Source organism: Budorcas taxicolor, chromosome 15 (genome assembly GCF_023091745.1).
Source record: "Budorcas taxicolor isolate Tak-1 chromosome 15, Takin1.1, whole genome shotgun sequence".
Classification (NCBI taxonomy): domain Eukaryota; kingdom Metazoa; phylum Chordata; class Mammalia; order Artiodactyla; family Bovidae; genus Budorcas; species Budorcas taxicolor.
The window spans coordinates 48,560,474-48,572,810 of NC_068924.1; the positions used below are offsets into that span (position 1 = coordinate 48,560,474).

At 38.3% G+C, this 12,337-nt stretch overlaps 1 protein-coding gene across 1 annotated transcript; it reads left to right on the plus strand.

Moving 5' to 3' along the window:
• The first annotated feature begins 6,074 nt into the window (after positions 1-6,074).
• On the plus strand, positions 6,075-7,010 carry LOC128060383 (olfactory receptor 51F1-like). The gene has a single exon (XM_052652783.1). The coding sequence runs from the start codon at positions 6,075-6,077 to the stop codon at positions 7,008-7,010; it is 936 nt and encodes a 311-aa protein (XP_052508743.1).
• Positions 7,011-12,337: the final 5,327 nt, after the last annotated feature.

Here is a 12,337-nt window from a genome sequence, read left to right on the forward strand (position 1 = left end):
AGCCTCTCTCCCTACTTAAATAGTGCACATAATTGCATCTCAAAACTCTAGTCACTAAAACCCTGGATTTCTTTCAAAAATCAGTGAAAGATTACCCCACAGAGGGAACACATCAAGATCTTGTAATCTTTCTTGTTATAGCCTGTTCCACTCAAAAAATAAGTATTGTTAGCACACCTGTTTGGAGAAAGCGGAGGGAATAAAGAAGATTGAGGAAGGATAGGATCACAGTGTCTTTTCTTCAGGAATTGTCTGCAGTGTGCCTGTGAAATATTCTAGGGGTAGAATTTTATGTCCAGCTCTACTTGGACTGTGACATGAACTGTGTCTTTTGCATTTACTTGCAACATGATATCCAGGAAGAGCACCAGCCCAAGTCCTCAATTTTATTCTACCTGGCTCAATAATTAGACAGAATGAGTAGATTCTTAAAATGAATAAGTCCCTTGTAATAGTGAACTTGGGCAAGTAGCTACAGGATGAACAACACTTTCTTACTCATTCTGACAATTCCTCATGGCATAAGTGTATGCATATTGCATTTTTAAAAAGTTCCTTTCTACCAGGAGAAGGAGAAAAAAGAATGGGGTGAAGAAACCGAACAAATCAGCTGTTGTCATTTTCAAACTATCAATAAGAACAATTAACATTTTCCATAGTTTTATTCTGTATCAGACCATACCAAGTACTTCATATACTATATATAATATACATAGAGTATAAGAAACTTTTATTTAATCCACAACTAGAATATTTTAAATACTCCAAATGTAATTTCAAAAATATTAGTTTTTGCCAAGTTCTATCCAAATAAGTCTCCCATTCATTGAGCATTATCCATATGACAAACACAATGTTGTGTTGTACAGACTTTGTCTCAAGTCATTTTCACAATATTATTATATTATTATACACATTTTATCGATGAGACAAGTATATACCCAAAGTCACTAACTAGTGATGACAGAGTTAAGATTTAAATATCAATCAGTCAGATTCCAAAATGGTTATACTTTCAGTATGAACTCATGTAGAAAGTGATAGGAGAAGGCAATGGCACCCCACTCCAGTATTCTTGCCTGGAAAATCCCGTGGACCGAGGAGCCTGGTGGGCTGCAGTCCATGGGGTCGCTAAGAGTTGGACACGACTGAGCAATTTCACTTTCACTTTTCACTTTCCTGCATTGGAGAAGGAAATGGCAACCCACTCCAGGGGTCTTGCCTAGAGAATCCCAGGGATGGGGGAGCCTGGTGGGCTGCCATCTATGGGGTCGCACAGAGTCGGACACGACTGAAGTGACTTAGGAGCACCAGCAGCAGAAAGTGATAGCAAAAACGAAAATTGTAGTATTTATATTTGTTGTTATACCTCAAACGTGATGAGGAACAATAATTGACTGGAAAAGTATTTAAGGTTAAGGTTACATGCAGTAATTTACCTGCTGCATAAATTTGAATAAAGTGGTTTAACACACTGGGACTTTGGTTTCCTCTTCTGTTAAATAGTGACTTCCCTGGTGGCTCAGACTGTAAAGAGTCTGCCTACAATGAGGGAGACCCAGGTTCGATCCCTGGGTCAGGAAGATCCCCTAGAGAAGGAAATGGCACCCCACTCCAGTACTCTTGCCTGGAAAATCCCATGGATGCAGGAGCCTGATTGGCTACTGTCCATGGGGTCGCAAAGAGTCAGACACAACAGTGAATTCACTATGACTTCACTATCTTTTAAATTAGAATGATAATTATAAATAAATTATATAGTGTTATTTTGTGTATTAAATTATATAATTAAATATGAAATATCCTTTCTAAACTATGTATTTATTAGCAAATGTTACATTTTAAATAATTCATATAATCTATTTTTTTCTTGGCAGTTTTAGCCTCATCTCCAAATAGAATCCTCCAAGTAGAATGGATAAGAAAGCTGTGGTACATATACACAATGGAATATTACTCAGCCATTAAAAAGAATACATTTGAATCAATTCTAATGAGGTGGATGAAACTGGAGCCTATTATACAGAGTGAAGTAAGCCAGAAAGAAAAACACCAATACAGTATACTAACACATATATATGGAATTTAGAAAGATGGTAATGATAACCCTGTATGAGAGGCAGCAAAAGAGACCCAGATGTATAGAACAGTATTTTGGACTCTGTGGGAGAGGGCTAGGGTGGGATGATATAGGAGAATGGCATTGAAACATGTAAATTATCACATTTGAAATGAATCGTCAGTCCAGGTTGGATGCATGATACAGGGTGCTCAGGGCTGGTACACTGGGATGACCCAGAAGGATGGGATGGGGAGAGAGGGAGGAGGGGGGGTTCAGGATGGGGAACACATGTACACCCATGGCGGATTCATGTCAATGTATGGCAAAACCAATACAATATTGTAAAGTAAAATAAATGAATAAATAAAACTGAGATTTAAAAAAAAGAGATGATTAAAAAGGAGAGATCTTAGCTTTAGGTGCTAAAAGCAGTGTAGCTATTTGCCAACAGCAGAAAAGGCATTTGGGCACCAGTGGAGTAACCTTTACTCACACTGCCTTGTGGGTGAGTTCTCAACTAGTATTTTTGTACTGCTTAACAAATTACCATAAATTAGTATAAACTCAGTGGCTTAAAATATCACAAATGTATTATCTTACAGTTTGGAGGTCAAGGTCTAAAATAAATGTTGTGGGGCTAAAAATCAAGGTTTCAGCAGAGTTGTATTCTTTCTGGAGGCTCTAGGGGAAAATCTGTTTCCTTGCCTTTTCCAGTTTCTAGAGCTTGTCTGCATTCCTTACATTGTGTCCCCTTCCTTATGGATCTCCAATCTCTCCTTCCATAGTTGTGTGTCCTACTCCAACTCTGAGCTTCGTGCCTCCTTCTTATAAAAACCTTTGTTATTAACATCAAATCCACCTGGATATTCCAGGCTAGTCTCCCCAGCTTAAAATATTTAATACAAAATAGTTTTCCTGCTGTAATTCACAGCAGGAAAGCTGTGGTTAAAACAAAATAGTTTAAGTAGGGACTTCCCTGGTGGCTCAGACAGCGAAGAATCCCCATGCAATGCAGGAAACCTGGGTTCGATCTTGGGTCAGGAAGATCCCCTGGAGGAGGACATGGCAACCTACTCCAGTATCCTTGCTTGGAGAATTCCATGGACAGAAGAGTCTGGTGGGCTACAGTCCATGGGGTTGCAAAGAATTGGACATGACTGAGTGACTACCACTTTGCACTCTCTCTGGTGGTCCAGTGGCTAAGACTCTACATTCCCAATGTAGGGGGCCGAGGTTCAATCCCTGGTCAGGAAACTAGATCCCACCTACTTCAACTAAAGATCCCACATAGGCAATGAGAAGATCCTGTGTGACACAAGGAAGATCAAAGATCCTGCATGCCGCAACTAAGACCTAGCACAGCCAAATAAGAATAAGAAATTGGTTTAAGTAAATGCTTCTCCCATTATTAGATGTCACTGTCAGAACAGGTCATAACATAGTACCTACTCACCATAATTATTTAATAATTTTGTCAGTGAAAACAGCCACAAATGTTTGAATTAATTAAGCCATAAAATAGAGTACATAGGAGCTGCTCAAAAATGACAGTTATCATTATTTCTGAACATGCCAAAAAATTCTATTTATTGAAGGCTTGTTTTTGCAGTTTGTTTTGGTCTTTTTTGTTCCTTTTCATCCCTCCTGAAATCATCAACTTCACTTTGACTTTTCACCTTCATGCATTGGAGAAGGAAATGGCAACCCACTCCAATTTCTTGCCTGGAGAATCCCAGGGACAGGGGAGCCTGGTGGGCTGCCGTCTATGGGGTCACACAGAGTCAGACACGACTGAAGCGACTTAGCAGCAGCAGCAGCAGAAATCATTGAAATAATATTTACTAGTGCTTACTTCTTTCTGTAAATGATTTTTTTTCTTTAAATGCAGAATGTAAGTAATGAGATGCTAAAGTAAGGGTATCAGATGGTATATGTAATGAGTCCTGCCTGTGCAGTCCTGTGTTGATACTCAGTTATGTCACTTCCATCTCTTCCCCCTTCCAAGGGTGTAATTCACAGCAGGAAAGCTGTGGTTAATGTCTGTGCAAAAACGTCACACTCAAGAGGTTTTCCTCAAGTGTATCAAGTGCCTGAAAAAATTCATGCATTTTCTCTGGGGTGGGTTACGAGGCCCCTCTGGGGCTAGGATTCTGCCCTTGGCAGGGCTGTCATGCAGGAAAAGCTATTTAAATGGCTATTTGCTCCTGCTTGAAAAGGCTGAAATTGTAGATTCTCCCCAGCCAAGTGCCCCAGAAAGCAGTTCCATCAGTCAGGAGTTTTCACTTCTCTCTTTGCTGGGGTCTTGTAGAGGCAGGGAACTTTTTCCTTCAGTGAATAGCAGGTAAGGAGATGACAAAAACAGACGATGTGGGGGAGAAGCACCAAGGTCACAGAGAGGTGGGGAAAGCTGGGGTAGAAATATGAAAGAGAAAGAAATATTTCTTTCCTGCCTCTTTCTAGGCTTCGGGAAATAGTGGGGAAGGGGGTGGAAATGGGAGTGAGGGGAAAAAGAAATCCTCCAGCAGTGCTCTAAAAGTTTAAAATATAAGTTAAGTATTGAAACTTTTCCTGAAACTCAGAATCATGAAAATTCTTTTTAGCATCATTTAAGAGTCGAACACGACTGAGCGACTCCACTTTCACTTTTCACTTTCATGCCTTGGAGAAGGAAATGGCAACCCACTCCAGTGTTCTTGCCTGGAGAATCCCAGGGACGGGGGAGCCTGGTGGGCTGCCGTCTATGGGGTCGCACAGAGTCGGACACGACTGAAGCGACTTAGCAGCAGCAGCGGCAGCATGTTGGGATGGGAGGTCATCCAAGGATAGCAACTGCTAAAGGCCAGTACTACAGGGAGGGGAGTGAAAAATTTAAGGGGACACCAAAAAATTTAGCAATTATGATAATGTTTTAATGCAGTATTTTAATCTAATCTAATCTAATCTAATCTAATCTAATTTTTTAGTCCATGATCAATAAAACATTAAAGTTTTAGACAAAATTCTGTACCATGCCAAGTCATGTTACAGTTTAGGGCAAAAGAAAAAAATGTGAACCCTTGGTTTTAATGAAAGCAAACTTATCAACAATATATTTTTAAACCTACTTTTTTGCTTACCTTATTTTCTTTCTTTTCTTTTTGGCCATACTGTGTGGCCTGTGGGATCTTAGTTCCCCAGCTGGGGATCTAGGGATCAAACCCCAAACCCCCTGCATTGGAAGCATGGAATCTTAATCATTGGACCACCAGGGAAGTCCCACTTATCTCATTTTCAGTTGAGAAAATTGCCATATTGGAGATACGTGAGAACTATAAATAATTTATAATTAGCTAAAGTAAAATTATAATTCTATTATGATATAAATAAAATACTTAAATATAAAATACTAATGTGAGATTTAATACAATTACTTTTTATTTGTCAATATTTTCAAGTTATGTTAATGTTCTGGAAAATACTAAGTATCAAAAAATGCTTTAAAACATGTACATAGTGATGTACATTTTTCATTTTGCTTTGGACACCAATGTGCTTTGACACAGCTCTGGTTCAGAATTTTGATGTTCTGTTTGTCATGGATATTTTTGCATTAGTTTTGACTTTTTAAAATATTGCATAAAAATGTTATCTATCCAATTGCTGTGAGTTGTTGTTGTTGTTGTTGTTCTTTAGCACCATCCTTATATTCCATTCCCAAGGCAAATGTCTTACTTGCCTCACCCTAGTTTCCATCCTGCTGTTCATAGCATATGCTAAGTATGACAGAGTAGGAAAAATGACAGGTTTGAGTCACACTTGTCTTTTACTTGTTTAATGGGTTAATTTAATCTAGCTGAAATTTATCTCTAAAATTAAGATGATAGATAAAAGCTACCTCTAACTCTGTAGGGACTACATGAGGTATAATAATTAGAACAATTATCAGAATATCTGACAGACAGTAGTTTTGACTCAATGAAATGTATCATTGCAGGAACTAAGTGAAGGAGAATACCATTTCACTCAGGCCACCATGCGGTCGACTGGTAATTCCACTTCCCCAACTTTCTTCTTGACTGGAGTTCCAGGGCTAGAAGCTTTTCACATCTGGTTTTCTATCCCCTTTTGCTGCCTTTGTGTGATTGCCCTTTTGGGGAATAGCACCATCCTGTATGTAGTGATCACAAACTCCAGCCTCCATGAGCCCATGTACTACTTCCTGTCCATGCTCTCCACCACCGACACTGGCATCACTATGTCCTCTCTTCCCACAACACTTGGTGTCCTCTGGTTCAATGCCAGGGTCATCAGCCTGAATGCTTGCATTCTGCAGATGTTCTTTCTGCATGGATTCACCCTCATGGAATCTTCTGTGCTTTTGGCCATGGCTTTTGACCGCTTTGTTGCCATCTGCAACCCCCTAAGATATGCTATGATTCTAACCAACTCTAGAATCATCAAAGCCGGTATGGTAATTTTTGTACGAATGCTGGTCAACCTGATGCCCTTGCTCCTGCTCCTTAAGAGGTTATCCTTCTGTGGTCCTAATGTGCTTTCTCATTCCTATTGCTACCATCCTGATGTGATTAAGTGTTCTTGCTCAAGTATCAAGGTCAACAGTGTCTGTGGTTTAGTTGCTCTCATTCTGACCTCAGGTGTAGATATTCCCTGCATTTTCCTCTCCTACATGCTGATCATCAAGTCCATCCTTAGCATCGCCTCCCCAGAGGAAAGGCAAAAGGCTTTCAGCACTTGCATCTCTCACCTTGGTGCTGTTGCCATCTTCTACATCCCCTGGGTCATCTTGGCTTTGGTACATCGGTTTGGGCATAGTGCTCCTCCATATGTCCATACACTGATGTCAAATCTCCATTTTCTATTTCCCCCAGTGCTGAACCCTATTATATATAGTGTGAAGACCAAACAAATCCATAAAGCTTTCTACAAACTATTGCCAAACACAGAGTAGTGAGTCTGATCATGCACTGTCCTAGATAGAAATAACCTTACTTTCTTCCTCCCTTCCTTCAATATTTTATTGTGAGTAACATTACACCTTCCTTAGTGGTGGTAATACAAGTTTATATAAGAAACATCCTTGTCCTCTATAGTCTAGTTTATATAGTCTAGTGTCAGGGACATAAAGTTAAATATATATAATAATGGCAGTGAATAGGAGTGTTACCATCGAATTATATCCAGAAGGCTATATGACACTGAAGAAAATATCTAGATCAAATTGCAGTTCAAAGAATTGTTTGAAGAGCTAACTACTTGAACTAAGAATAATATGTAACATGTAAAAACGTAAAGATCTTCCAGGCCCAGGGCACAGGTCTCTGAAGTCAATAAAATATGACATAGCCTGATACACCAAGGACTATACATGGTTACCATAGCTGGAGTAAGGGATGCGTGAGACAGTGAAAGGAGTAAGAGAGGTTATATGTGAGGTAATAAAATAACCTTTGTGCCTGGTAAAGTGACAGTATGAAAGCTTGAAGAACAATCAACTGGAATTGGAAGTTTTATTAGATTCTCTTTTCAAAAACATTCATGGAAGCAACCTAGATATCCATCAGCAGATGAATGGATAAGAAAGCTGTGGTACATATACACAATGGAGTATTACTCAGCCATTTAAAAGAATACATTTGAATCAGTTCTAATGAGGTGGATGAAACTGGAGCCTATTATACAGAGTGAAGTAAGCCAGAAAGAAAAACACCAATACAGTATACTAACGCATATATATGGAATTTAGAAAGATGGTAATGATAACCCTGTATGTGAGACAGGAAAAGAGACACAGTTGTATAGAACAGTCTTTTGGACTCTATGGGAGAGGGAGGGTGGGGATGATTTGGAAGAATGGCAGTGAAACAAGTATAATATCATATAAGAAACGAATCACCAGTCCAGGTTTGATGCAGGATACAGGATTCTTGGGGCTGGTGCACTGGGATGACCCGGAGGGATGGTATGGGGAGGGAAGTGGGATGAGGGTTCAGGATTGGGAACACATGTACACACGTGGTAGATTCATGTTGATGTATGGCAAAACCAATACAATATTGTAAAGTAATTAGCCTCTAATTAAAATAAATAAATTTAAAAAACTTTACTACAAAAAAAAAATAATAATCATGATGCCCTGGAAAAAAAAAAAATCTCTCTTTATTCTTCTGATTTGAGGGAATCTGAGAAATGTTCATCTTCAATCCCTTAATGTCATATAAATGTATTTTTTTGTCCTGGTTTAAACATAGGGATTCTATGGTTCTGGTATTATGATCTACTATAGCTGAACTTGAATTTTAAAATTTCTAGCACCAGCTCTAATTCTTAAGTACTCAGGGTAGATAATGAAGGTTACAAGACTCTTAGAGGGAGGAGCCTGTGGAGAAGGAAATGGCAACGCACTCCAGTATTCTAGCCTGGGAAATCCCATAGGCTTTGGAGTCTGGTGTACTACACTCCATGATATCACAAAGAGTTGAACATGACTGAGCAACTAACACACAAAGGAAAGGACAGAAACAGTAGTAAAATGTAGTGCTTTCCTGTCTCTTCTGACAATATCATTTCCAAATACATCCCCTTTCGGTTCAGTTCAGTAGCTCAGTCGTGTCCAACTCTTTGCGAGCCCATGAACCGCAGCACGCCAGGCCTCCCTGTCTATCACCAACTCCTGGAGTCCAGCCAAACCCATGTTCATTGTGTCGGTGATGCCAACCAACCATATCATCCTCTGTCATCCCCTCCTCCTCCAGCTCTCAATCTTGCCCAGCATCAGGGTCTTTTCAAATGAGTCAGCTCTCTGCATCAGGTGGCCAAAGTATTGGAGTTTCAGCTTCAACATCAGTCCCTCCAATGAACACCCAGGACTGATCTCCTTTAGGATGGACTAGTTGGATCTCCTTGCAGTCCAAGGGACTCTCAAGAGTCTTCTCCAACACCACAGTTCAAAAGCACATCCCCTTTACCCCTTCACAAAAATCATCTGACATAAGATTAGCTTGTCAGGTTCCTCTGTCCATGGAATTCTCCAGTCAAGAATACTGGAGTGGGTAAGCATTCTCTTCTCCAGGGGAATCTTCCTGACCCAGGGATTGAACTCATCTCCTGCATTGCAGGCAGATTCTTTGCCATTTGAGACACCAGGCAAGCCCAAGACATGCGAAAGAAGGATCAGAATTGGGTAAAGAGTATGAAATAATGCACTGAAGGAAAGATATTTTGTGCCTTATTTCATATCTTGTAGAAAAATTTACATCTTAAGGTGACTGGATTTAGGAGTTTAATAGCATTTCTGAGCTTTTTGTAAACAGTATTAGTTTTTTTCCTTTGTTATTTTCCCCTGAAAGTTAGTAAAACTGAACAAACAATGGTAGAAAAGTCATGTTAGTAAAGTTGTAATATTAATTATGTACATACAATTGTGCCTCTGTTACCATCTTGCAGGTTCTATTATGCCTTACCTCACTTCCACCCTCCACAAATGAAATCTTACACTTTTGTTTGTTTTTCTTCTGTTATAAAGTCTTTATATATTTCCTCTTCTTGCCATTGTCTTCTCCAACAAATGAAAAATGGAGATAAAGCTAAAACTGGGCTTAGAGAGAAATTTTAGTAGAAAATGAGTATTTGCTACTTAGTCACTGTCATGTCCGACTCATTTGCAACCCCATGGACTTTATAGCCCACTAGGCTCCTCTGTCCATGGAATTTCCCAGGCAAGAACACTTGAGTGGGTTGCCATTTCCTTCTCCAGGGGATCTTCCTGACCCAGGGATCAAACCTGCATCTCCTGCATTGGTAGACAGATTCTTTACCACTAGGGAAGCCCAGAAAATGAGTGTAATAGGAAATAAAAGAAACTCTGAAAACAAGTTAGTTAAGTATTTAGCTCCAGAATTTAGAAAAATAAGTAAAGAACATCTCTTCCTCCCCCCTTCAAAAAAAAACACCCAGAAAATGAAATAAAGTAATAAATGCTAGTGCAAAAAGATTTGTTTAAAAACTATTAACTAATAAATAAGATTTAAAAGACAAAAGTTAACTCATTAGAAAGACTAGTAAACTTGACTGGAAAGAATGATCAATTATAGTTGAGGAAAAGCATAAAAAATCAAAATTAGGAATGAAGAAATGACATCATTACTAATCCAACAGACACTTTTGAAGATGTAAAAGAAAACAATTTTTAAAACCTGGGTACCAATTTTTTGAAAATTCAGATAAGATGTGAAAATATCTAAAAAGCACAGTTTTGAATAGTAATAAAAAGAAAAAAGGCTCAATAATCCCATAATTATCAAATACATTATATTCATATGTACAAACCAACACAAAGACGTAAAAGTAAAAGGGAAGAAAGATAGAAGGACAAAATGAAGAAAGGAATGGAGGGAGAGAGAAAAAGGAAGGAAGAGAAGGACAGTAGGAAGGGAGACAGACAGAAAGAAAACAGAACAATTTGCTTTAATTTCCAAACTATAGGCTCCAACTACACAAACTCTTTGAGAGAACGGGAAAATAAGGAATACTTCCTAATGAGGTTTATAAAACCAATTTTATTCAACATTGCAAAGAAGAACCCAGCCAATCCAGGCACCCAAAGGGAAGTAACACACACACACACACAGAATAAATGGAAAGGAAAGAAGAAAAGTAAATACTATTATTTATTGAAAGCCTTAAAAATTAAGTAGAAGGCCAAAATGAATCAACAAATAAGATTTATGGTATGTCACCACAGAAAGAATATTTTTCATCTTTTCCACCAACAACCAGAAGAGTAGATTTAAAGGGTTACTATTTAAAACACATGAAAAACCACATACTTAAGAATAAATTTCCAGTTTTTTAAGGAATCTCCACACTGTTCTCCATAGTGGCTGTCCTAGTTTGCATTCCCACCAACAGTGTAAGAGGGTTCCCATTTCTCCACACCCTCTCCAGCATTTATTGCTTGTAGACTTTTGAATCGCAGCCATTCTGACTGGTGTGAAATGGTACCTCATTGTGGTTTTGATTTGCATTTCTCTGATAATGAGTGATGTTGAGCATCTTTTCATGTGTTTGTTAGCCATCTGTATGTCTTCTTTGGAGAAATGTCTGTTTAGTTCTTTGGCCCATTTTTTGATTGGGTCATTTATTTTTCTGGGATTCATGTTGATGTATGGCAAAACCAATACGGTATAGTAAAGTAAAATAAAGTAAAGGAAAAAAAAATTTTTAATTAAAAAAAAATTCCCCCCCAAAAAATAAAAGAATGAATTTCACAAAGGTAATTTCACTTCTACTCTAAAAACTATAAAACAACATTGAAACTAAATGAACCAAGTAAATGGAGGTATAAATCATATTAATGGATTGAATGATTCAGTAAACTATTGTGAAACATTCTCCCCTAGATTGTTCAGTGTAATCCCACTGAAACCTCAGAATTTCTGTGTAGATTGGTGTGTGTGTGAGTGTGTGTATTAACTGGTTATTCTAATGTTCACAATAATTTTTTAGAAATAAAGTTGTCTTACTCTATTCAATCACAGAACTGTTACAAAGCTACAATAATTATGACAATGTGATTTTTGCCCAGAATTAGACAAATGGAGTATTAAAGCAGAAAAGAATACAAAACTTGTACTTTACATATATGGACACTCTATATGGAACCATATAGCAGTGGAGAAAAGATGGGTCTCTTCAATGAAAGTTGCTAGGTTAATTTTATATTCCTATTTGGCCACTTCATACAAAGAGTTGACTCATTGGAAAAGACTCTGATGCTGGGAGTGATTGGGGGCAGGAGGAGAAGGGGATGACAAAGGATGAGATGGTTGGATGGCATCACTGACTCAATGGATGTGAGTCTGAGTGAACTCTGGGAGTTGGCGATGGACAGGGAGGCCTGGCGTGCTGCAATGCATGGGGTCGCAAAGAGTCAGACATGACTGAGAGACTGAACTGAACTGAACTGATAAAGAAAATAAGCATCACCTCCACCTCATACATTAAACAAAAATCTCTTCCAAATGAATTATAGATGTAAATGCAAACGGTAAAAAAATAAAGTTCCTGTAGATAACACTGGGAAGTATATTTAAGTTGTTGGAATATAAACCACTATTTCTTTAACATATAAGGCACTAAATATAAAGAAAAAAAGTTTGCTCTAAATTAAAATGGGAAATTCCATCCATCAAAACATACTTTCAAGAAAATGAATATTAAGAAGAGGATATATAAAGAACTCTATAAAATTGATAAGAAAAATCAAAGAAGCCAATA